The sequence below is a fragment of the Rhineura floridana genome, chromosome 3, assembly GCF_030035675.1.
Source record: "Rhineura floridana isolate rRhiFlo1 chromosome 3, rRhiFlo1.hap2, whole genome shotgun sequence".
NCBI lineage: Eukaryota > Metazoa > Chordata > Lepidosauria > Squamata > Rhineuridae > Rhineura > Rhineura floridana.
Genome location: NC_084482.1, coordinates 143,470,468 through 143,497,384, shown reverse-complemented (window position 1 = coordinate 143,497,384; position 26,917 = coordinate 143,470,468). Strand labels below are relative to the sequence as shown.

The following is a 26,917-nucleotide window of genomic DNA, read 5'->3' as shown; positions in this document are numbered from 1 at the left end:
TATGTCTGCTGTTCTTCAAGGTCTTGTTCCTGATCGCGATCACCTCTGCGAGACGAGTTTCGGAACTGGGTGCATTATCTTCTGCTCGCCATCTCTGTGTCTTCCATAAGGACTCTGTTGTATTGAAGACTGATCCTTCCTTCCGTCCCAAGGTCGACTCAGTTTTCCATTGCAATCAGGACATTGTTCTTCCTTCATTTTGTCCAAATCCTACACATCCTCTTGAGAAGGCTTGGCATTCGTTGGATGTTCGGAGGGCTCTCAAGACATACCTGTCTCGGACCCAGGATATACGACGAACTGAGTCTCTATTTGTATCCTTTAATCCACGTTCTATGGGGCATAAAGTAGCTAATTCCACCTTATCCCGCTGGCTGCGGGCATGTATTGCCTTAGCTTACGAATCTCTTAAGCTTCCAGTGCCAGCTAGCATAACTGCTCATTCAACCAGGTCAGCTGCTACTACGGCTGCTTTTGCCACCAACGCTCCTGTTGTTGATATTTGCAGGGCTGCCGTTTGGTCTACCCCACACTCGTTTATAAGGCATTATAAAATAGATCGCTATGCCTCTGCTGACGCCTCTTTTGGCAGACAAGTGTTGCAACAGGTTCTTAATGAGGATTAGCATGTGGGTGGTCCCTCCCTGTATGGGCTGCTTTGGTACATCCCGCAGTGATGGCCGGACTCATATGGAAAATGGACCATTGGTCTCACCTGAAGGGTGATTTTCCTGAGTATGGCCATCACGACCCTCCCAGTTGGAGGATGACTAGATATTTTCTAATGTGTTATATATTTCTGTTACGCTATTTAAATTTCCTAGTAAAGTCAAGACTGCTAGTTCTGTTATTTCACTATGCTGGAGTCACGTTATTATGAAGGTTACTATTGTGTTATTTTCCTGCTGGCCTATTGGCCTTGTTTTTGTATTGTTAGATATTTCTCTTTAGACTTGCTGTGAATGAACTGGAGAGTGGGAGGGGCCTGACGCCCCTAGTCTTGACTTCAAAAACATTCTTGCCTTCACACGATAGGTGGAGCTATAACCCACAGTGATGGCCATACTCATATGAAAATCACCCTTCAGGTGAGACCAATCGCCCAACTTCTAGTTTGAGAAATACTGGTATTAGTTCAATTTGTGGAAAACATTAAGTTGCATGGAGACAAAAAGGAGTTTGCCCTGAATTAGCAGCAACTTTGCCATGATTTAAGGCAGCTTCAGTGTGGCATACCCCACTTAATGTCGCTTCACTTAACGTCGCCTCGCTATAACGTACATGCTCCATATGCCACCATACCCTGCTTAACGTATGCGTGCTTTGCAATTATGGACGCTTAATGGCATGACGCTGCTGCCATCTAGTGGCGATTTCAGTGCAGTACATGCATAGATAATTGCTTCACTTTAAGTACATTTTCACTTTACATACACGCTCTGGTCCCATTGCGTATGTTAAAGCGGGGTATGCCTGTACTTGTGCTTGTGCAGGAACTTCTTCCTTTACTTCAGTTGACAGAGTAGCTCTGTATGGCATAGCACTCCACTGAAGTGAACGAGGAAGCCTGTTCTAACAGGAACTCCATGTATACAATGAAAAGGTCACAAGCCTCTGAATCAGGGCAGTAGTTATAGCCTGTATTGTGGTAGATGTGGTAGATCTGCCTAAGATGTTGCTAATGCATGTACATACAATGAGCTATTGTTAATAACTGCATGATTATTGCTGCATGATTAGTAAATTTCCTTTGCAATGGTTTTGAACTGCTCTGATTAACATGCAGATGCTCTAAAACTTGCTTGCTCTTTATATAGACCCAAGAAAATGGGTGGAAATCACTGTTCATCATACTTATCATATTAGTAAGGCACATGAATTGACTTAGTGCCATCCTGGAACATTCTTGGAATTCATGTAATATTATATTTTTTTCAGATTCCTCAGTTTCCCATCATTCATGCAGTTACTCCTCTGGCAGGACTTGATAGCCATCCTCAAAACCTGTCTGATACACCTGCTGCAAATGTGCCCCCTATACCTGCTCCTTCTCAGTATTTCCCTCCAGCTGTGATTTTACCAAGCCTCTCTGGGAACCCTGCTCTACCACTGACATCAAATTCCCCTGCCCTACCCATGCAAGCGGTCAACCTTCCTCATACTACTGTGGCTTCTTTGGTCTTGCCCTGCCAAACAATTGTGCCAAATATGTCGGCTGCTCCAATACCATTACTAGCTGTAGCTCCACCAGCAGTGTCAGCTTTGCCAACACATCATGTGGTAGCCCAGCTCTCCCAACAGCAAATGTACCGAGCTACACTTCAGCAGATAATTCAGAATGAAGTTCTTCCCTCTCCCCATCATACCCAGAACATGCAAGCAGTCTCACAACAGCAGCAGCAGCAGCTGCCTCCACTTCCTCAGTCACTTCAGCCAAGCCTAATTCATCCTTCAGAACAGACTATGTCTGCATCTGGGGCTGGTAATCAGGTAATCTGTTTGACATTGGACTTTCTTGGTACTAGAACATAGGAGTTATTGCTCTTAAGTGACAGTTCTGTAGTTTGTTCCACTATAAAAACAAATATGGATTTTTTCCCTTCGTTTTAATTAAAAATAATGCCCCATGAAGGTAAAACCAGAAAACCAAGAGTTGGAAAATTAATTTGTTACTAAAAATCTTAAGACAATGAGAAGTAGAATATTGCAGGTGATTGGCAGTTTGAACGGGAGATGATGGTTGATGAACATATATCAAATGTCCAATCTTCTAAATGCTCCCCTAGGAGATGGCACTATTTCTTGTCAACAGCGAAGAAAATCTTGATTTTGCAATTAGGAAATAAATAAGCAGGTCACTGATTCATAGGGTCACCATATGACTTGAATCGACTTGAAGGCATATAACAACCTTCAATCGACTTGAAGTTATATAACAACAACAAAGCAGGTGATACATATTATTGTTTACAGAATGTAATATCAATTGCAACATAATTAGTTGTAATTAAATAATTTATACTTTTGCCTATATGCCACCAGACTTTCAGAATATGATGGTTGCTTTAGAAACTTACTGCTCTTCAGCAAAGAGGGATTCTTATTCTAGACTAATTTCAGAAATACTATTTTAAGGGTATTTATATAGTAGTAACAAATAATGTCACAACTGCAGATTTTTAGGGTGGTTGAAGCACCAACCTATGACATTAGCAATAAATAGTAGGATTTACAAGAAAATAGAAGTTTCTCACAAAACAAGTATATAATGGAATATAAAATAAAAGAAGATTAGCCATGATTTGAGCAAAAATGAATTTTTAATAAGTATGAAGGCTGCTTAAGAATGTTAAAAATGGGAATTTTTATAAGAAGCCATTGCATTTTATTATACTGTCCACATTCTTGAAATTCAAAACATTCCATCTCAACCTATTGTTCTTTATCTCCAGCTTTACTGTATCTAAATTCAGTGGCGTCACTAGCGGGAGTGCAGGGGGTTGCGGTCCTCCGGTGCGCGCCCTCCCAGGGGCATGGACAAGGTGGCTGGGCTTGCGTGCGTGCGTGCACTCAAGGCCAGCCACCCTGTCTATGCCCCTGGGAGGATGCGTGCCGGAGGGGCACCCAGCCGCAGAAGGCCTGGGAACGCCGGCGTGCCTCCCTCGCCCCGTCGACACTGCTCCCACTCTTGTCCACCCGCCCACCTGCCCGCCTCCGAGGAGGAGTCAGCGCAGCCTTGCCGGGCAACGGCGAGGGGCGGGGTGGCTCTGGGTGTCACCCCCCTCATGGTGACAACCGGGTGCGGGCTGCACCCTCCGCACCCCGGTAGGGACGCCCCTGTCTAAATTTCTGTCTTTAGCCATATATTTGGTACACATACATTGTTTGTGAAGTACTTATGTTCATTTGATTCCCATCTACCCTTCACTGAACCAATGGTGTTTTCCCCATTGGTTTCCATCGTTGTTGCCCCAGGCCTTGTACCTCTCTATGCATAACCTGTCATATACTGATATATTTCTTACCAGTTTTGACATAGATTCATTACGTGTTCTCAGAAGTGACCTGTGGTGCGTTATGAGGAGCCTTGACCAGAAGATACTCAAAAACATATATTGGCCTTTTTTGTCTTGTCAAGGAAACATGGGGGGTGGGAAGCAACCCATTGTACCTATTTCACTTATACTGATGGCTAAGTTAGTTGCTCTCTTCAGATTTAAAAATCTTGGAAATTACTTGGCTACAATTTAACTGTTATGTTTTTAAATGGATCAAAAATATAAGGCTTCCTAATCTTTCCCCAGTAGATGGAAATTGTGAAACAGCTGCTATATCAGACTGTCCTGCTGACACATTCCTTTTAAGGACGTTGTACCTTGTTCACTCCAAATAAAACATTTTTAAAACTTCAAAACATAACTTAAAGTCACTTAATATTAAATTTAAACATTATTTTAAAATTATGTGCAATGAATGCTGAGAATGCAGCCTATTTCTGTTTTGGTGTCATAGGTACAACACACACTCTCTCATATATATATAAAACACAGACACACATCAATTTTTGTGGCATATTAATAGTACTAAAATGACTCTGTCTTTTATGCTTTCCTTTGCTTCTGCCGCTACCTCCTCTGTCTGTCTGTCTTCTGTATCCCGTCCCTGCTTCAACTTCCTGCTCAGGTAAAGCTTGATTCGATAATTTAAAACTTGCATAGTTCTGGCTTCTTGGACAAAGAAGGAAAATCTGCATAATGATATACCTATACTTTTTGCTGTTATAGAGAACATCCTTTTCATAAATATGTACACCTATAGATTGTTTGGTGTAGAACATTGTAAAAAAGAGTTGCAGCCCAATCCTTAAACACTTATTTCAGTGAGTCTTCCTTTAGCACAAACACTTTGAGGTGTTTGTTTCTGTAACTATTTAGGTTCCAGTAACATAAGACCATACATAATTTTCATGACAAAATGACTGAAATCCAAGATGCAGACATTGACAGAACCCATGTTTTAGGATTTGAAGAATCCATTTGATTTGAAGCTGCTATAGAGATCATCACATATTCCTCACATAGGATTTGTTGAATAAATGGCATTATGATCCTATGTTCTGCTCCAGTCAAACATTTGAAGTGGCCTTCACATGGATATTACTTTAGTACTAAAAGCCTGAATCCATACGGCAGAGTATGCATGGAAACAATAATGTGGTTCGCCCATCACCCTAAGCTAAACCATGGCTTAGTGCAAACAAGCAAATGTGTGGAGTCCCAAAGAGGAGATTGTGGCCAATTTACTCCTCCCCAGTAATTTTATTTCTAATCCAGGTTCATAATTTAACTCTCCCCAGACAAACCATGAGTTGTAACCAAGGTTTACAGCTTGTGGAGTCTCTGGGATAGCTGAACCATGAGCCTGGGTTTGAATAACACACTAAGCTAAACCTTGGCTCAGCAAAGCACAGGAATAAAAAATCCAGGCAGGAGAAAAACATCTCTGATTTTCTGTCTGAAAGCTTATATATTTGCTTGTTTAGTCTGACCTGTGGTTTGCAATGGTGTAGTCGTCCAGGATCTCAGGAGGTCTTAGACCCCTTACATTTTGGGGATCAGGGTCCCAGCAGAGTTTCTATGTCTCCAGCATCCTACAAGCCAATCAGCATGAAAGAGGAGTGTGTTAGCCACTGAGAAGACTCTTTGCTTCCGTCTCCTTTCCTGCTGATTGGAGCCGATCAGAGTGAAAGGAAGTGAGTTAGCTACAGAGAAGTCTCTTTTCAGTAGCTAACACTCCTCTCTTGTGCTTATTGGCTCCTAGGAACATCTGTTGTTGTGGGAGAAGGCATTAGCAAGAATCTCATTTTCAACCCAGCAACAAAAAAAGAGGGAGGGGCATGGCTGTGACTATCATGAAGGGGCCCTGCACTTCTGAATTTGCCACTACACTACTGGTGGTTTGGCTTAGTATTGTGTGCAAACAAGGGTATAGTGCGAGCATTGTGTTAATTTGTGACATCTATGCTTATTTTGTTGATTGTGGGAAATCCAGTTTTATAAAAAGCCTACATCCAGCATTTGCACATTGTGACTTGATATAATTCCTAATTCTTGAACTGAGCAGCATGCCACAGAAATAATGAGTGATATTGTGACTGAAATGCCACCACTTTTAGTTTCCAGAGCTTGGAAAAGTTACTTTTTGAACTACAACTCCCATCAGCCCAATCCAGTGGCCATGCTGGCTTGGGCTGATGTGTGTTGTAGTTCAAAAAAGTAACTTTTCCAAGCTCTGAGTGTGCATACAACCAACCTTCCATGATATGAGCTGTCTCCCCTTGTGATATGTTGGTCATTTTTATCACCATGACAAGTGTTAAGGAAGATTTTACTAGATCTAAGGTTTAGATATGTGGTAAAATAGCCATTTGCCTGGGTTCATAGAAGCTACTCCACAAAATAATCCGTTCACATGCTTCTACTTGCCATGCAGATCTGGTGGTTCACCCCATAGCACACTTTTAGTTATTTGCAGTGGTGTGATGAAATTTTTCAGATCTGGGTGGTAAATTCTTGCACATGAAAAGATGGCCATAGTGGGCAATTTCCATTGTTTGTGTGAATTGATCTTCCTTCCTCAAAACAGAGAGCACTTAAATATGGTTTCATCACACAGTGAATTTTATTAACAAGGATTTTTTAAAATATACTATGGGGCTCACTATGTGAATGATTAATATTCTAAAAAGAATTGATTTTAATAAGAGGTGTCTGTTATGTCACAACAGATTATTGGACACCCTCAGTACACTGTGGATATTGGAACCCAGATTCTTGCATTGTCAGTGCAGCCTTCTGCGGTTATGTCACCACCATTGCAATTACAGCCTGACGCATTATATCCCTGCACTGGTCCAGAAGGTCTTCCACAGAGCATAATGGATACAGTTAATGCAGCAGTGCCTGTAGATCATGGTCTGCCTCTCCAGTCTACTGGTTATCTGCAGCCTCAGCCAGATAATCACCAGCCTCTGGGCCAGCAGGTTCCAACTCCGTGCCCAGTTATCCCACTGGCTACAGAATCTTCTCAAGAGATAGTATGTGTTTCTTGCTAATGAATCCTTGGTGCTGTTGACTATGAGTGAATTCATTTATATAGTTAGATCAGCTATTTTTTTTTTGTCCCGAGTAGTCTCTCCTAAAATCAGTTCACCTTCTGTTAATATTTTATTATCCTTATCTCATTAACCTTTATGAGTTTTTTGAAATAATTCATAATTTTCATTCTTCATATTTATGTTCTTCACACAGCTTTCTGAGTGCCTTCCTTCCCATAAATTAATCTTTCTTCATTCTGTTTTCCAATAATGTAATATTAATACTGAATTGCTTAAATTTTAAAGATTCAGCTTTCACTAGTCCTTAGCTTAAACCTGCCACTGGGGATATTGCCAGCTGATTCTTCTGATTCCAGTGCTCACACATGATACTGCTGAATAGGAGCAGTAGCTTCAGAGGTAGTATTGCTTGAAGAAAGTCTGTTCAATAAGATTGCTTGATATGCTGATACAAAGTCAGCCATGGAAATAAGTGGGAATTACTGTGACTGGATTGTGCTCATGGGGTATGCAAAATGTATTTCTTTTGTACAAATGCATTAATTTTATAGCATGTTTCTGCTTAAATGATTGTTTATTTTTATTTTAGGAGCATGTGGTACTGGAAAAGCAGCAGTCACTATCACAGAGCTGCGAAAGGTATTCTAACCATTTGTAGTACAGAGGCATATACAAATTCCTGCAAGGTGCAGAGGATTTGAAACACTTTCTGAGGGGGTGTTCAGTTCGCGTGGGATAATTATTACATGTGTTTGTCCTAGCAATGATCCAGTGTAAACTGAAAGTGTGATGTAGATTATGCCCATCACTCTGCTGTGGTTGTACAGTGCAGGGAAGATCAGTCATAGAGGGGAAATTTTCTTTTGGACAACTTGTCTTCCTTGATTGATCTTCTCATCAGAACACCATTTTAAAAACACTGCTCCAGAGCCCCCAGAATCTACTGTTACTATTTTGGTAATCTGCCCCAATATTTCCCAAGGTGCAGAATGAAGAGAAGAGCATGAGGATGTTATCTGTTTAACTATTAAATACATTTATTTTTTTTAAATTAAAAATTAAAGTTAAACAGATAACATCCTCATGCTCTTCTCTTCAAAAATTTAAATTGTAGAAAGAAACAATTACTTCTCTGTGTGATGTGTGTTTCCTAAGCAGATAAGAAAGACTTTGATTTGAGCAAATTCTGTGAGCTTTAAGCCTGGATGAAAAAATGAACATAAAATGTTACATTTTATTTGTAAATATCCTCTTCTGTCCATGTGGCCTGGAAGTGAACAGAGTAAAGCTTGTGAAGCTCCTAGCCAAATGCAGTCCACCAATTATGCTTGGAGGCCACTGATGACCCCACCAAGGGAGGAGAGGGGTGCCATACATGTGCTGGTGGCTGCCTGCTCCTGTTGAAAGGGCTTGTAGCTTCTTCCCATCAACTGTATGCCATCAGGAGCACCCAATGACCGTATTTTATTCCACCTGACCAGCTGCCGCTGAGCCTAATATTTACAATACCTGTTGCAAATATTTTTGTTTAGAGTGATGGCCACTAGCAAAAAAAAATCCTTGTTATTCTGAGAGAGAAAAAAATTCACTGTAAAAAATATGGAGACTTAAGGAATTACAACATTCAGTACTGTGTTCTGTTATGTATGAATATTTTACCACAATGATTTTATTAGTAGTAGATTATTTTCACGTTAATGATACGTTTAAATTAGGCAAAGCAAGTTCTCTCTTTACTAGTGGTAGTATATCAAGAGCATAATGGGGTAAAGAAGAAGGTAGATAGGTCTTTTTAGCTATTTTTTGCTGCAGTTAAGTAAGATAGAGTGAACATAAGGATGCAATTGAGAAAAAGGAGAGCATCCAAGGGTTTTAGGATACATTGGATAGCCCTCTCTAGCATCGGCAAGAGAGATCTGATGTTGGAGCCTCCCTTTTTGACCCTGCTGGGCCCTCTGAAACCCTGGCCCAACTGACCTTCAAGCTCCAATGTCAGTATGGCCGAAAAGGCCATGGGCATGCTGGGAAGCAGCTGGACTCCAAAAGATCCTAAGCTCCATCCCCATCCTGGAGGAGAAAGCTGTGGAGCATGTTTAAACCTCTCTCTTCCTTTTCTCCCTCCACTGTTCCCATTGTGACGGGAAACAGCAAAAAATGTTAAAAAAAAAAACTGAGGTTGGAAAAAGACACAAGAATGCAAAGTATTATTCCACCCTCAGTTCCACCCTGCCAGCAAAAGCCCAGCAGGGCACTGGATGCAGCAATTAAACCACCTCACACCACCATCTTAGGACTACACCCTAAGAGGAGCTATTTCAGGTCTAGCATAGATACTACTACAGTTCAATATTAAAATAACACTGGCAATACTATAAACAATGGCTTCAATGAGAAGCATCCTGGTCACTGTAATACTTGCTTGAATAGTGGGGATGCTTTTAGGATCAAATATCCAGGGTAAAGAGATGCATCTTCAGGATATGGTGGAACTTGAATAGTGATGGTGCTAGATGCATCTCTGGAGGGAGGGAGTTCCACAATTTAGGGGCCTTTAGAACATCCTCTCCTGGGCTGCCATTCCCCTCACTTCTGAGGGTGGCAGAACTACCAAGAAAGCCCAAACGGGACACTGTAACGCCCTTCCCTGGCTCTCCCTGTCAGGTTCCTACCTGCTCGTGGTTACTGCCTGTCACTAGGCACCACCAGGGACTCCACCAGTCCGGACTGTCCTTTTTTATGGTTTCTCTCCCCGCTCTAGCATAGACCTCACCAGATCCCCCTGCTAGGCAGCACCACCAGTCACAACCTATAACCCGTATTCCCAGAGACTCTGCCTGAGTCGCTCTATCAGGTTACCTCTGTGACTGCGTGCTTAAGGTGTCCGAATCCCTTTGTATCAATGCAGATAATCCTGGTTTGCTCTGAATACTTGTGGTGTTATTCTCTTCACCGCTGCCACCATTTGTTACCCTTCAGCCTTGGTATTTACCTTACCCTCCCTTCTGGTCTGTGGAACCCCAGCCAAGGATCAGGCCTTTGGTAAACCAAATATATTTATTAAATAACAGAGATAACAAGATTACTTTATAAAGGCACTTAAGCATATGGTTTCATCTATTCCTGAGGTACTGGTCTTAGTATTAATCCGAACTCCACACTCTCCTCACATCCACCAACTCTCCACCCAATCTCCTCTCAAAAACCCACCAAAACAACCCACTCACGTTCACCGTCCACCCAGATTTAACTGTCATCCTTCCATTTATACCCTCAGCCATTCTAAACACTCAGCCAATCATCCAGCATTCTACTGCCCATTCACTCCCCCCTCCTCTTTCATTCCACTTACCATGTATCTCCTATACAAACAGCACTTACCATATATACACTAATACATGAACATCACATTTCCCCCCCCTTAAAATAACGGCAGAGTATTATTCCTGTTCCAGGATTCATACGCCGCGTTAACAAATAAAACAAGTCTCTCTGGGGAAAATGTCTTTCTTTGTTCCTCCGTCTGGTCACGTCACTGCAGTCCCAGCCACCTGCCTTGACAGTCCATCGGCTAATACATTATCCTTTCCTTTGATGAACTGGAAGTCCACTTGATAGTCTTGTAGGGCCCAGGACCACCTCTGCAGCATAGTATTATGGTTTTTCATAGTCTGTAACCATAACAAGGCCCGATGATCCGTTGTTACCGTGAATCTTCGTCCCCACACGTAAGGGCGCAACTTATTCAGACCCCACACGACCGCTAGGCACTCCTTTTGGACCAACAAGTAGTTTTTCTCCCTCGGCGTCAGCTTGCGACTCAGATACGCCACTGGATGTCTGGTGCCTTCTCTCTCCTGCAGCAAGACGACTCCCAGCACGAGGTCTGACGCATCTGTAGCCACGATGAATGGTTGCTCATAGTCTGGTGCTATTAATATGGGTCCTTGGCACAAGGCTTGCTTCAGCAGATCAAAAGCCTTCTGACATTCATCCGTCCATACCACACGCTCAGAACACTTTTTCTTTGTCAATTCATGCAAGGGGGTTGCGATTTCCCCAAAATTTTTCACAAACTTCCTATAAAAACCAGCCACACCTAGAAATGCCCTAACTTGCTTTTTGGTTAAGGGGATAGGCCACGCTTGTATTGCCTCCACCTTGCTCCATAAGGGGGTGATTTTCCCACTCCCCACCTTATGTCCTAAATAGATTACTTCCAATAGTCCAAACTGGCATTTCTTAGCTTTTATTGTGAGGCCTGCCTTTCTTAATGCCTCTAATACTGTTGTCAGGTGTTGGACATGCTCAGGCACCGACTTGCTGAAAATGGCCACGTCATCGATATAGGCCACTGCAAAATCTGCCATGCCTCGCAACACAGTATTGATTAGCCTCTGAAACGAACTTGGTGAGTTCCTTAGTCCCATGGGTAAGGTCACAAACTCATATAACCCATCTGGTGTACTGAAGGCAGTTTTGGCTCTGGATTGCTCGTCTAGTTCCATTTGCCAAAATCCTTTACAGAGGTTTAACATAGAGATAATGGTTGCTGCCCCCAATAACTCTAACATTGCGTCTACCCTGGGCATAGGATACGCATCTGGGACCGTAATTTTATTGATTAGTCGATAATCAATGCAAAATCTTGTCGTTCCATCTTTTTTTGGAACCAGGACAATACTTGAGGCCCAGGGACTGATAGATTCCCTGATCACTCCTAGTTCCAGCATATCTTCGACCTCCTTTTTGATCTCACTCAAAACTTTCCCATTCACACGGTACGGCATAGATCTGATTGGGGCATGATCTCCAGTATAAATGGAATGTTTGGCTATACTGGTTCGGCCAGGTTTATTGCTAAAGAGATCCCCATAGTTTTTCAGCACTCTCAGAATCTCTTCTCTTACTTCCTCCTGCACCTCCTCTGACCATTCCAATTGATCTACCCCTCCTTTGTCTTTGCTTTCCTGTACCAAATCTGGAAGTTCAGGCCCACTTCCCTCAGGGAATAAGGTAACTTGCAACACCTTTGCATCCCTGGTATGGTAAGGCTTTAACATATTTACATGAACCACTTTGCTTTTGTTTAATTGGTCTGTGGTGATTACATATGTCACTGTGTCAAGCCTTTCTCTTATGGTATATGGTCCTTCCCAGCTAGCCTGTAATTTGTCATGTTTCCTGGGTATGAACGCCATAACCATATCTCCCACATCATACACACGTTCCCTGGCTGTTCTGTCATACCAGTAACTTTGCTTCTCCTGTGCTTGACTCAAATTCTCTTTCACTACTTCCATCATTGATGTTAATTTATTGCGGAATTCCAATACAAAATCTACTACAGATGTTTTGTACTCTCCCAGGGTTCCTTCCCATGAATTTTTTAACAGTTCCAAAGGTCCCCTCACGTTTCTAGTGAACATCAGTTCAAAGGGTGAGAAGCCTGTTGACTCTTGAGGGACTTCTCTGTATGCAAATAAGAAGCATCCCAAACGTTCATCCCAGTCTTGTGGGTGATCTTGAACATAGCTTCTTATCATGCCCTTCAAAACGCCATTGAATCTCTGTTAGCCCATTAGTGGCGGGATGGTAAGTAGTGGTCTTTAGATGTTTTAGACCACAACATTTCCACATACATTGCATCACTTCTCCCATGAATACACTGCCTTGATCCGTCAGCACTTCATGAGGGAAACCCAGCCTCATAAAGATTTTTAATAAAGCCTCTGCCACTACAGGGGCTTCTACAGATCTTAGTGCTTCTGCGTCTGGGTACCTGGTGGCAAAATCCACCACCACCAATAGATATTTCTTGCCATGCCTTGTGGGTTTGGAAAAAGGGCCCACGAAATCTATTCCCACTCTATAAAAGGGTTGTCCAATTATAGGAAGGGGCTTTAAGGGTGCCTTAGTCTTTACTTCACTTTTTCCCACCTTTTGGCATATACCACAAGATAGACAATGTTGTTTTACATCTTTCGAGATGTTTGGACAATAATAGTGCGCAGCCAATCTCCTCTTGGTCTTTTTTATTCCCAGATGTCCTGCACATGGGACATCGTGGGCTACCTCTAGCAATCTGGTTCTGTATTTGCTAGGTACTATCAATTGCTTCACTGGTTCACATTCATCCTTTCTCTCAGCAGGCATCCACAGTCTATATAAAATCCCATTCTCACACACAACTTGATTCCTCAGTTTGTCAGTGAAAGGAATCTGTTGGGTCAGGGCTTGCTCCTTTATTTGCTTCAAACTGGTATCCTTATCCAGTTCTTCTCTGAAATGCTCTTCCCCAGAGACCATTTGATACAGTTTGTCTCCTTCAGCAGGCCTGCCAAGGGTTGCTATGGTGACCTGAGGCTCGCAAACAGATTCCACCCTGTTTCCTTCAGCCCCTTTTAACATGGCTTCTGTTTCTCTGCCAAGTTGCTGTCTGGTCACCACATGTATTTTCCCTTGTGCCCCCATAACATCTCTTCCCAGTATCACTGGTTCCTGTTGTTGGGCATTAATACCTACTTTATATTTGCCCTCTTGGCCTCTCCACTCCATTTTCACTAGGGCCATAGGCAAGCTTTCTGGTCTACCCCTCACTCCTTGAATAGTCACCGTTTCCTGAGGTAATATTTCCTCAGATTTTATTAAATCTGGCCTCAGTAACGTCTGAGCGGCACCAGTATCAAGCAATGCCCAATAATTTGCCCCTTGTACACTCACTTCCTCTCTCAGACTTGAATCAAGGTCTGTTACTTCTGTCCAGTTTATCTTGCAGAACTGAACCTTTTTCGTGGTTAGATCTTTTGGTTCTGTTTTTACTGCCCTTGCCTGAGCAGGATTACTAATGGGGTTGGCAACCTCACATTGAAAACGTAGGTGCCCCAGTCTACCACATTTATAGCATAATTTCTCCTCTGTTTTAGGGTACACAGATCCACTCTGGGGTGTCGTGTGCCCTTCAGATTTTACTGGAGGACTCACTCGCTGTGGCACCACATCCTTTCTGCCGCCACTATATGGTCTGGGTTTAAAATCTCTTGATGTTTTCCCCACCCAGCCAGTTCTATTGGAGGCAAAGTGATCTGCCATCTCTGCGGCCTCCTGCACCGATGTAGGGGAACGGTCTTTGACCAGGAGCCTTATTTCTGGTGGTAACTGATGGTATAATTGATCCAGTATCATGAGGCTTTTCACCTCTTCCACTGACTGAGCTTTGGCACTACTCATCCACTTTCCAAATATATCCATCAGCTTTGCTCCCAGTTCAACAAAAGACCTCCCTGCTTGGATCTGACAGTTTCGGAATAACTTTCTAAAATAGTCAGGTCCCAGTCTGAATCTTTTGTAGACTGCCTCTTTAAACTCAGCATAGGTGTCGGGCCTGTCTGAGGGGAAATATTGGTATACCTCTGCCAATTCCCCTTTGATCAGGTTTGATAAATACTGCATGTATTTATCTTCAGGTAGCCCGCACAACTGAGCTGCCTTTTCAAAGGTTGTGAGATAAATTTGAGGATCTTGACCAGGCTCATACACAGCAAAGTCCTTTGGAGTAATTTTTATTTTTGCTCCATCTCTGTCTTTCCTTCTCCTCAGAGTGAAATTTCTCTCTATCCAATTTTAATCTTTCCCCTTGTATCTCAGCATCCACTCTCATTCTCTCAGTTTCCATCCTCAATCTCTCAGTTTCCATCCTCAACTTCTCAGTTTCTAACTCTCGCTGTTTATCTTTCCCATCAGCTTCCATCCTCAATCTCTCAGTTTCCATCCTCAACTTCTCAGTTACTAACTCTCACTGTTTGTCTTTTTCCTCAGCCTCCCATCTTAACTTCTCTCTCAAATACTCTATATAAGCGGGATTGCTTAAGTATCCTTCTGGGGTCTCTTCCCTGACAGGTTGTTTTTGCTGGGCAGTTGCAAATCCTATAAGTGCTACCCTCAATTCATCTACCCCTTTACCCTCGTGAGGTAAATTGAATGTTATGCACTTCTCCACCAGCTCCTCTCTTTTCATTTTTATATATTCAGCCATGGTGTTTGAGTTCACTCACTCTTTGCCACACACTCTTTGCCAGTCACTCTCACAAGTAATCTTGTTTTGTTATTTCTGTTTGTCACACCACTGTTAGGGATTCTCTAGTATTCGTACCACCGCTACAGCCAACACCTGTGACGTAGTCTCCTTTGTTCGTATCCCACCGCTACTGCCACCACATGTGACGCCCTTCCCTGCCTCTCCCTGTCAGGTTCCTACCTGCTCGTGGTTACTGCCTGTCACTAGGCACCACCAGGGACTCCACCAGTCCGGACTGTCCTTTTTTATGGTTTCTCTCCCCGCTCTAGCATAGACCTCACCAGATCCCCCTGCTAGGCAGCACCACCAGTCACAACCTATAACCCGTATTCCCAGAGACTCTGCCTGAGTCGCTCTATCAGGTTACCTCTGTGACTGCGTGCTTAAGGTGTCCGAATCCCTTTGTATCAATGCAGATAATCCTGGTTTGCTCTGAATACTTGTGGTGTTATTCTCTTCACCGCTGCCACCATTTGTTACCCTTCAGCCTTGGTATTTACCTTACCCTCCCTTCTGGTCTGTGGAACCCCAGCCAAGGATCAGGCCTTTGGTAAACCAAATATATTTATTAAATAACAGAGATAACAAGATTACTTTATAAAGGCACTTAAGCATATGGTTTCATCTATTCCTGAGGTACTGGTCTTAGTATTAATCCGAACTCCACACTCTCCTCACATCCACCAACTCTCCACCCAATCTCCTCTCAAAAACCCACCAAAACAACCCACTCACGTTCACCGTCCACCCAGATTTAACTGTCATCCTTCCATTTATACCCTCAGCCATTCTAAACACTCAGCCAATCATCCAGCATTCTACTGCCCATTCACTCCCCCCTCCTCTTTCATTCCACTTACCATGTATCTCCTATACAAACAGCACTTACCATATATACACTAATACATGAACATCACAGACACATATACTCAAACTGGACTCATATAAAGTAAAGGTGTCCCCGCACTTATAGTGCAAGTTGTTTCCGACTCTTAGGGTGACGTCTTGCAACGTTTACTAGGCAGACCGTATATATGGGGTGGGATTGCCAGTTCCTTCCCAGGCCTTTCTTTACCCCCCAGCATATGCCGGGTACTCATTTTACTGACCACGGATGGATGGAAGGCTGAGTGGACCTTGACCCCTTTTACTGGAGATTCGACTTCCTCCTTCTGTTGGAATCGAACTCTGGCCATGAGCAGAGCTTTGGCTGCGTTACCACCGCTTACCACTCTGCGCCACGGAGGATCTTTGGACTCATATACTTCCTTCATATTATTGTTGTTGTTGTTGTTGGATGGGGTTACACTTCCCCTGAAGACACAGGTTCACAGTTTGGGTGTGCTCCTGGACTCAGCTTTAAACCTGGAATCCTAGGTTTCTGCAGTAGCCAGGAGTGCTTTTGCACAGTTGAGACTAGTGCGCCAACTGCGCCCGTTCCTTGAGCTGTCTGATTTGGCCACGGTGACACATGCCTTAATTACATCCCGCTTAGAATACTGTAACGCGCTCTACATGGGGCTGCCTCTGAAGACTGTTCGGAAACTTCAGCTGGTTCAACGTGCTGCAGCCAGGTTGTTAACTGGGACTGGTTACAGGGACCATACCACTCTCCTGTTCAAAAAGCTCCACTGGTTGCCAGTCTGTTTCCGAACACAATTCAAAGTGCTGGTGATGACCTATAAAGCCCTATACGGCTTAGGTCCAGGCTATCTATCAGACCGTATCTCCCTGTATGAACCTGCCCGGGCCCTAAGATCTTCAGGAGAGGCCCTTCTCTCAATACCCATGCCCTCTCAAGTACGACTGGTGGGGACGCGTGATAGGGCCTTCTCGGTGGCTGCCCCTAGGCTTTGGAATTCCCTTCCTAGGGAGGTAAGAATGACCCCCTCCTTGCAGTCCTTCTGGCGTCAGGCAAAGACCTTTCTATTCCAACAAGCCTTTGGTATTGACGGCTGCTAAAGATAGGGCTTGACGGGAACTGCATTGCTAATGCCTGATTCCTCCATTTTTAAACTGGTTTTTTTATTCTCTTTTAGCTATAAGTATGAATGGTTTTAATATTGGAATTAGTTTAATTTTATTTGAATCTAGACTCTGTATGTTTTAATTATCTGTGTTTTTTATCTGGAAGCCGCCGCGAGTTTTGGAAGGATGGCGGGGTATAAATAAAGACAACAACAACAACAACAACAACAATAATAATAATAATAATAATTTCAATTTATAGACCGGTTACTATCTAAAATATCTCAAAGTGGTTTACAACAGAATACACAAGGTACAATAAAAAATATATCAAATTAATTTACAAAGCAAAATACAGAAACAATATCCATATACATAAACACAGTATAAAATTCACCAAGGGAAGCCCGTGATATGAGTTTCCAAATGCTCTGTTGATCTTTTTTTAAGTCATACAGTCCCAGTATGCTACAATCTCTGATGGTTTACTGTACCAACACCTGTTTCCCTCAGTGTTGTCCACTTCCTATGGCTGCTACAGCCATTCCCAAACATTGTTGCTTCTGAGCATATCCATTAGTGTCTGAAGCCAAGCACTTTATACAATTGAAAAATTCTGTCTGGATGGACAATTTCTGCTCAAAACTTACTTTTCACCAAATGTCTAGGCCTGGAGCTTCAATCAAATCAATTTTCCTTTACTCTGCAAAGTACTTCATCTAGTTATTATATCATCATTATATCATTTGCTGAGCAGATTGCAAACACATATATGAAGAGCAGTGTGGAAAGACTGAATAGAGAGAAATAAAAAGAAAACCTAGAAATACTGGATTATTCTATGAAATGGCTTCTCAGTAAGTTCTGAACAAATAAAAGGAAATACTAAATTTAGAGAAAATGGATCTGCTAGTGAACATGACAGCTAAAATAGATAGTTAAAACAGTAGGTCTTCTGACTGGCACCATTAGAGACAGAATACCCAGTGAGGTGGACCTTTGATCTCGTGCGGAAATGCATGCCCTAAAAAAGTTGATTATGTTGAATTTGAGTGGAAGCTTTAAAAACAAGGTCATATGTTTGTACTATTTGTCTTCTGTTAATTCCTATGCCTTTTTTTACTCCTTACTGCAAAGTTATATGAATCCTGATGTCGCTTCTGGTAAAGAGATGAGTGACAGCTTTGAAGGAACGAGTGGAAGCGGAAAACAAGAAGGAAAACCTTCAAAAAAGCATAAGAAATCAACACGTACTCGTTCACGTCAGGAAAAATCCAACAGGCCCAAACTGACAATTTTAAATGTAAGTCTGCTACATTTTCTTAGGACATACTTATATCTTTGATAGCATGGGAAATAATTATTGGTTCTTTTTATAGGTATGCAACACAGGAGATAAGATGGTGGAATGTCAGCTAGAAACACACAATCACAAAATGGTTACATTTAAGTTTGATTTAGATGGTGATGCCCCAGAAGAAATTGCTACTTACATGGTAAGATCTTTCTTGGCTTGGAACTTTTGTTTCATAAGCTAAGCTGAATTGATACCACAGTTACCTTAGCATCGCTACAGAAAAGTATTTCTAATTTGGAAGGGAGCTATTGAGGTGCAGCCTGATTGCTGTTTAGCATCCCATTTCTGAATGTGCCAGTCTTTGGATCCCCAGGGTTCCATGGCAACCATGGACACCACCTTTAGCACATGCCAAGGGTCTCTGCCCCTCCTGATTTTTGTTTTTAAATTAAAAAAAAATCCTTCTGGGTGGTGGCTCGGATCACTTCCAGCTGCTATCTTCATAATGCTTCTGGGCCCCATAGTGGGCAAAGAGGAATTCTTAGGAAATGGAGATGGCTAGTGGCTACAAGCTAACACTTTGCTCTGCAATGTGCCCATCCTCCCAGAAGAGGGAGAAAAGAAAAAGGAACCTCAGTGTTGGTGTCTGGTAAGCTTGAGTGAGGGGTAGGGATAGCAGCAGTAAGTAATGGGGAGTTGGTAGCAGAGCAGGAGCAGAGCAATGGAGATGGTGAGGGAAACAAAGAGCGAGTGGAGAGGCTGACTCAGAAGTTTAGTGGAAAATCAACAGGGGAGGGGAAGGTAGGTTTAGTCTGTGTGCACAGGGTAGTAAGTGCAACAGAAAGTGCTATCTTACAGCCCTGTAAGTGAGCTACTTTTGCTTTCTTCTCTTTACTGTTTGGGGTGCTGGGGTGCCTTATTTGGCCTTTATACATGCTAGTAACAATTTATTGTTGCATATGTGCAACAGATGCTTCAGATGTTCTTGAAGTTACTAATACTGCTGTTGATTTAGCCCAGAAAGGTTTGATATGGTGTCCCTAATTGTTCTGGTGTAACCAGGGCAATTTGAAAGTTTCTAATGACCTGTCATATAGTCCTTGGAAGCTTGGGCATATTCTGAAACACTTCCCATACAGTAAAGCATTAATTTACTGCTTAATCAAGTTAGATCAGTTTCATAATAGTTCTGTAGTTTTACTCAACTATATTTGCCAGGAAAATATTCATTTTTTTCAAATCTAAACCGTCAGCTGCAGTTCACACATACCCTGTTCCATGTATGTAAACGTTCTTCACGCTGTATGTAATTTAAAAAAGATTTAAATAGGCAATACAGGTATTTTGAAGTAATGAAAGAGCTACAAAGTAAACACTAGAGTGACTGCAGCTTTTTTTAAAAAATTGTATATTTATATAGGTAGAAAATGAATTCATATTGCCAACTGAGAAAGAGATATTTATTGAGCAACTGAAAGAAATTATTGACAAGGCAGAAGATATGCTTAGTGAAGATACAGAAGGGGAACGAAGTTCTGATCAGGGTGCAAGCCCACAGCAAGATACTTGCCAGCTGGAAATTAATCAGGTATCGTTTTAAAAACGTAACAACAGTAGACTATCTCTAGTCTAGTTGTTTCTAACAGCTAACACTAAAAGAACTGTTTAATCACTTCTACGATATAATAATTTTTACTAATTTCATTAAGCAGAACTTTCAAACACAGACAAATGCCTGCAGGTTACTAATGTTTTTTTCATTTTAAATAGGAGAATCGGCAATCCCAGGCAAGAATGCCAGTGTACCAACAGAATGGTAATTTCCCCCCCCATGAATATATATGTGTCACCCCAAACTATAAAGCAATTAATAATCTGTATTGGATATTAATAATAATTACCCATTTCAAGATGGTATCATCCTAGGCATTAGACACTGAACGGTGCATGCTGAAAAAGCTTAAGTTAAATTAGTGTCACAGGGCAACAGTCTTCCAGCTACTATTAGGCATAGTAGATGGCACCGTAACACCATAACATTGAAGGGAAATGGACGCTGATTGATTATCTGAAGTAATGTTTCCTCCTGACTCTTATTTATGTTGGCAACCCAGTTATGAATATACCAGCATAGTTCTGGTAGCACTTTGATCCTTTAGGGATGCTCTCCCACCTAAAAAAATGTGTCTGTATGCACATGCACATATACACACTACTGCAGATATGTGGATAGAGTAAGCATTAATGGTGGCTTTTTTGTAGTCTACGGATTTGGCGGAAAATGAAACCAAATATAACTTGGATGGCTGCACATAGCCTAAGCCTCAAAAACTTGCTAAGATTACTTCCTGTTTTTCATTCTCTATACTTCTATGCATAATTACCTGCACACAGTGAGATTTACTTCAGAATAGGGATGGAGAAAAATCTGATTCAGTTTACATTGAAACACAACCATCTTTCAAACTTTTCATTTTTCCAAATTTTGCAAAGCAGTTTTTCAGCCAAGTAACGTGTACAAAAATGAATATACTAGGGTAAAGTAGACATAAAAATGCATATATTACTGAAAATAACGTACAAAAATGCATTATATTAGGGAAAATTGTATACAAAAATGTGCATGTTAGGAGAAATTCACTAATAAATGTTCATGAGGACTTTTTAAACAAAAAAAATGCAAACTCGTTGAGATGAGAACTAAACTTACAATTGGAAAAATGATAAACTGGGGGAAAAAGCCCAAAATTGACAGATTCACCCATCCCTACTTCTGAATAAGTATGTCTAAGATTGGGCTGCACACAGCCATTAACCATATGGAGGCATCATCTCTAAATGTGGTAGTTCTGCATTATTATTTTTTGCATTTCTTTTCAAAATGAAAGGAATCATCATCATCTACCTTAAGCTTCCTGCCAGTTGCTGATATAAAGAAATAGTGACCTTTCTAACTCTTCTTTTGTGATTAGTTCTACATACAGGAAAACGTTGGTTTATCATTTGTCCTGTTGTGGAAAACCCAGCTGCTGAAGTACCAGAATTCTCTTCACCAGTTCCTCAAAGTGCAAAACAGGCTGAAGTCCCAGGTATGTGAAGATTTAAGAACAAATCATAATTTCCTATATGTCTCTCACCTCCAGCCTTGATTAACTGAAGGTTCCTACACAAAAATGATAATTTTTATTATTTAGCACATCAGCAGCTGCATCCCAGCTACACCTATTTTAGGTCTATTCAAGATACTCTCTCCAGCTATTCAGGGGTTTCTTTTCTTTTGTAATCAGTACCTGAAAGACCACAATCAATAATGCAGAAACAAGAGCATAGAGATACCATCCACAAATTTGTGGGTCCCGTAGATTTAAAGTAGCAATTAACTTTCCCAGAAAAGGCATTTATTTCACTCATTCATTACCTAGGAGAATTGGAATAGCCAGGGGCAAGCAGAACAAGTTAGAATCAAATTAGTGTCAAAACCTCACTACTGAGTATACATTTATGGACATAGAACTTGATCCTACACGTGTAGATGTAATTGAAGTTCTTGTCACATAAATAAATGTTAAAGACCCTGCAACATGTACAACACCTTGTTATTAATTTTATTTTTCCAGCTGGCTGGAATGGAGCAATGCATGATTATTACTAATAGTCAATTAAGGGAAATACATTTTGCATGAGAAAAAATGCTATATAGAGCTGTTACAGTAAAAGAGAATAGCCTGTCTGCAGGATCACATTTCAGTTCTAAATGTAAAACAAAATGTAAACATTGGGTTGTGTTCAATTAAGTCCTACTCAGAGTAGGTCCACTGAAATTAATGAACCTAAGATAGTTGTGTTGCTCATCTTTAATGGATCTACTCTTGAGTAGGACTAGCAATGAATTCCACCCATTTTTTTTTATTTATGTGCAGAGAAACACCCCAGTCTGTTATTAAACTACTTTAAGCCTAGGAGGGGGCTTCAGCAGTGGTGGGTTTTATCTTTCTGTTCAGATATTTCTGCTGCATATCACCATTTGAGGTCCATGTGTCAATGCCTAGGTTTTACAAAGGAAAGTATCATTCTCTGAATTCAGGGTTCTCTTTTTTGTTATTTTTAGATCTAGAGCAGTCGGATGATAAACAGCAGACCTCTACAGTCATAGACAAACGCACAAACACAGCGTATCAGCAGCTTTCTAGTCAAAGGAGCACCACTGAGAGCCCGAGAGGAACTCCTCCTCCTTTGACACAAGTCTCTGCAGCAGCATCGACCTCCCTTTCACAGGTCCAGCCAGAAACATCCACTGCAACACCCCCAGCAACAGTTTCATATGCTTTAGACCAGGTTGCTGAAAACACAAGACAACCAGAATGCCCTCCACAACAGCCTGTTGCGCCTAGCCAGCCTGACACTCCTGCCCCCAGTGCAACTTCATTTGAAGACTGTGTTGAGGCTAGACTTCCTCTAAACCTCCCATTGCAGGCACACCAACTGATAGATGAAAATACTCGTATCCCTCAAACAGAGGCTGAACACAGCACTGCTGGGCTGCCCAAACTGACTCAGACTGTTACAGCACAGGCAGCAGAAGTCTGTCCACTCCCCATTGTCTCTGATGCTGCTATTTTGGAACATCAGCCTCCAACACAAATACCCAGTTTGCCAGACAACAGCCAGCCTAGTCAGATGCCACATTCTTTTGTAGGCCAGACATTTCCTGTGTCTGCTGTCCCTGATCCTCTGATTCTAGCAGCACCTCAGCTTTCAAGTCCTCCTCACGCGTCAGCAGCTACATCCCAGCTACACATAATGCCAACTCAATCCCAGCCTGTATCATCCACTGGCCTTGCAGTTAGTGCACCTCAGCCACCTTGTGCTGTAGAATCAGATGGTGAAGGACCACCCAGAGTTGATTTTGCTGACAACACAATAAAAAGTTTGGATGAGAAACTGCGCAACTTGCTCTACCAGGAGTATGTCCCAACATCTTCAGCATCAGCAGCTACACCAGACAGCTTTGTCCCTATAGACCAGGGAGATGGTGAATTTAACTTGGCTCCTTTGCCTGCACTCGTATTGGATCTGAAAGTTCCTGGAACTGGCATGGATGTTAAGGCAGCCAAGGATCAACCTGCACTCAGCATGCCTCCTGTTTTGGCAAGTCAACTTGTGACTGTGATGCCTTTAGCCATTGACCCAAAAATCATGCAAACTTCTGCAAAAAGTGCTGCAGCTAATAGGCCTCTTAGACCAGAATGCAGAATGAAAGAACCAATAGTACCCTTTTTCAAATTAATACACTCTTGTTATGCTTTGTGCTGTGCTTCACAAAGCAAAATACATGACTATCAGTTAAAATGTATCATTTTTGTGGTATATAATATATATCCTGTATCAAATATAGTGAACAAGAAGATGACAATTGTGGACAATAGCCCATAGTTGTAATCATTAGAGATCAATGATTTAGAGACCCTAAATAAGATTGCTATTTAGGAAGGACATATTGTTTATTTCAGGCCATTTGAGGTCTAAGTACTATGAGAATATAAAGTCTTTTTTTAAAAAAAAAACTTGCTTCCTACTCCACTTAAAACTTCTACAGAGACAGTGAAAAATTTGGTGCTCCTTATCAAAATTCATAAGTTCTAATGTGTTGTTACCATTGGCCCTTATTTTCTGTACGTTGGTGATATTAAGTCATATTTTAAACTAAATGTATTTTAAACTAGACGGTTAATTGCAGCATGAAAATGAAAGTAAGTTAGACCAGGGGATCCCAAACTGTGTTCCGTGGCCTACCAGTGGTCCATGAGATACATTCAGGTGGTCTATGGTATGTCTGCATAAAATATTCATATTGATTTTTAGTTGTATTTTATTGCTTATTTTTTTCTTATATTGCATTTTATTATACTACAATTTGAACTCTATGGAATGCAAATTGTGATGCAATAAAAGAAGCAATAAAATACAATTCAAAATCATAGAGTACCTAGCACCGTGCATTACAATGGCTACCACAGGCAAAAAATTATTTATTTATTTATTTATTTAAAATATTTCTATCCTGCCCTTCTACCCCACAGTGGGGCACTCAGGGCAGCTTACAATAAAATCACACACATACATAATAAAATTGTACAGAATAAAAACACAAGACAGAACAGTAAGTTATAATACATAAAATACAGTTTTTAAAATACATAAAATACCATAAGCGTATATATACAAACAAACTGAGAAACCTACATATTTACATATGAGTGCATATATGGGAAAACAATAGTAAAAACCACAAGATAAAAATTAATTTAAAAAAAGATAAAAATTAAAAAAGAAAAATTAAAAATAGAAAAAAATAAAAAAAATAATTAAGTGCCCTATCAAGACCATCAGCAACTTTTTTAGGTGATCTGTGGGGAAATAATATGGGAACCACTGATTTAGACTGTATTCACAGCCTTATTTCTCTCATTCAGCTGGCTGATTAACTGATGTATGGAATTTTGCTGAAAGTGAGATCAAGACAGGATTTTTCTGCTCACTCGCTCTCCCACCCTCCACCCAAGTATAATGGAGGATTCTGCATTGAGTTGAACGTATGATGACCTTGACCCTGCAATACATACCTTGCCTTTCTAGTGGGTTCTCTTTCCCATGTTTAGGGAGATCTCCTGTTCATATAAAGACATGATCTCCCAGTTTGTTTATCAACTTCTTCCTTTGGTGATCAAAGTGAGGAGAGGAGTGCACAAGTCTGAGACCTACTCCTAATCTCACCCTAGGAAGAATTTGGCACCAAGTAACTAGTGAACAGGCCTCTTGTGAGACAATGTTGCTCAAGTCTTTTTTCATGAAAGCCACATGGAGCTGAGTTGTCAGAAGAACTCAGTATATGTTGGGATCTTGGTTTGCCAAAAGCCTAATAGCCCCCCAAAACCAGCTATTGGGAGGTGAACACATGTTGAATATTGGTGGTATGAATACATCCTTACTCCCATCATATGTAGTGTAACTTGTGTGCTCATACGGGAATCCTTTCTGTGTTCCCTTGATAAGGTTGGTGAATAAAATATGTGTAAGTCTTCCTGAGTGAAAAGACTTTACTTAGAAATTTTACAACTGCAGATCTGTTTCTAAGATTCTAAGATAAAAGCATATGGATATTGCCATAAAGACAAGTATGCTGTGTCACTGCTGAGTAATGGCTGCATGGGATAGCTTGTGCATCCACCATCTGTCACAGAAAAGAGCTGTGTGAGGAGACAGGTGCAGCCTGCTTTGCCTGTTTAAAGGATACTAGCAGGAGGCACCAGTGCATGCTGCCCTGTGAGAGCAGCCAGTGGCTGCCTGAGCTGTCCCTTAAAGCAACCCTCTGTCTGCACTTGTGCACTGAACTGAAGCAGTGAGCAAACAACACTCCCAATTTTTTAACCTTTGTTGTAAGTGATCAGCAGCTGATCACAGGATTATGCACTCCCTTTCCTAGTTCCTCTCTCCTTCTACTTTACCCATTCCCTTTGGCCCTCCAGTTGTTGCTGAACTACAACACCCATCAGCCCCTGCTAGCATGCATGATGAGACTTGAGGTCCAGCAACTGGAGGGCCAAAGTTCCCCACACTTGCCCTAGGCCTTAGTCAGGGTGACTAGAATTGATTATTCATGAGTGTTTTAAAACATCTCTCAAGTATAGGGTGCATTCAACAAAGAATAAGACCCTACCTTCTAGGATTGGAAAGAAAGTTCTTTTCTGGGAGGAGAGACCTTCCTCTTAACCCCTGTTCTCTCCCTTTTCGTATGAAGCAGAGGTTCATGGAGCTCTGCACCTCCCACACACACAGAACCAAGAGCTTCAAGGCAGCATGAGAAAAGCAAACATCCAATTCTTTCAGCTCCCCCTGTGCTCAGTGCAGAAATCCAACTTAAACACACCCAACAGCCTGCTCTGCACCCACTGAGGCAGAAATGGCAACCTGAGGGGTCAGTGAGTCAACAGAAGACCCCTATGATAGAGGACACCCCCTCAGGTCATCTCTGTAATATCACCCCTACCCAAGAGGGAGGGTGAGGAGTAATTCTGCTGTAGACACAAGATGGTGTTCCAAGTCCACATGCAAGGCAGTCTTGGTCTCTTGAGAATGCATTGCTGACATCAATAGACTCAGACAGAGGTCCTGCTCTCTTGTCTGTTTGTCCTTCTGGCTGTAGAGACACTGGTAGGGAAGAAGAGACGCATTCAGATGATGAAGAGAGCTTTCATACAAAACTTCAAGGCAAACTTTTTCCTCCTGAATACTTCCTGAAATGGCAATCAACACAGTTCAGCTTGGTCCTTCTTTCCTGGCATCTGCTCCAGTGTCTCCCAAGTCCTCTACCAGCATCAGGAGTTGGAATAGCCTTTCCATATGTTTCCCACCCCCAGGGTTCTTCCACTTCTATTCCAGTATCTTTTGACAACAAAGTCAG

The 26,917-nt window shown here is 41.7% G+C and overlaps 1 protein-coding gene across 8 annotated transcripts in view; it reads left to right on the top strand.

Moving 5' to 3' along the window:
- WNK2 (WNK lysine deficient protein kinase 2) overlaps positions 1-26,917 on the top strand; it is a 225,428-nt gene that overhangs the window by 140,465 nt on the left and 58,046 nt on the right. For 5 of the 8 annotated variants that reach the window (XM_061618185.1, XM_061618184.1, XM_061618182.1 and 2 more), the window contains exons 12-20: positions 1,939-2,490; positions 6,788-7,096; positions 7,707-7,756; positions 18,297-18,462; positions 18,539-18,655; positions 19,877-20,044; positions 20,227-20,272; positions 21,429-21,545; positions 22,565-23,604. In XM_061618185.1, coding sequence (XP_061474169.1) covers positions 1,939-2,490; positions 6,788-7,096; positions 7,707-7,756; positions 18,297-18,462; positions 18,539-18,655; positions 19,877-20,044; positions 20,227-20,272; positions 21,429-21,545; positions 22,565-23,604 — 2,565 coding nt within the window. The remainder of the gene's footprint in view (positions 1-1,938; positions 2,491-6,787; positions 7,097-7,706; positions 7,757-18,296; positions 18,463-18,538; positions 18,656-19,876; positions 20,045-20,226; positions 20,273-21,428; positions 21,546-22,564; positions 23,605-26,917) is intronic. The other 3 variants (XM_061618188.1, XM_061618186.1, XM_061618189.1) reach the window with 3 other exon arrangements.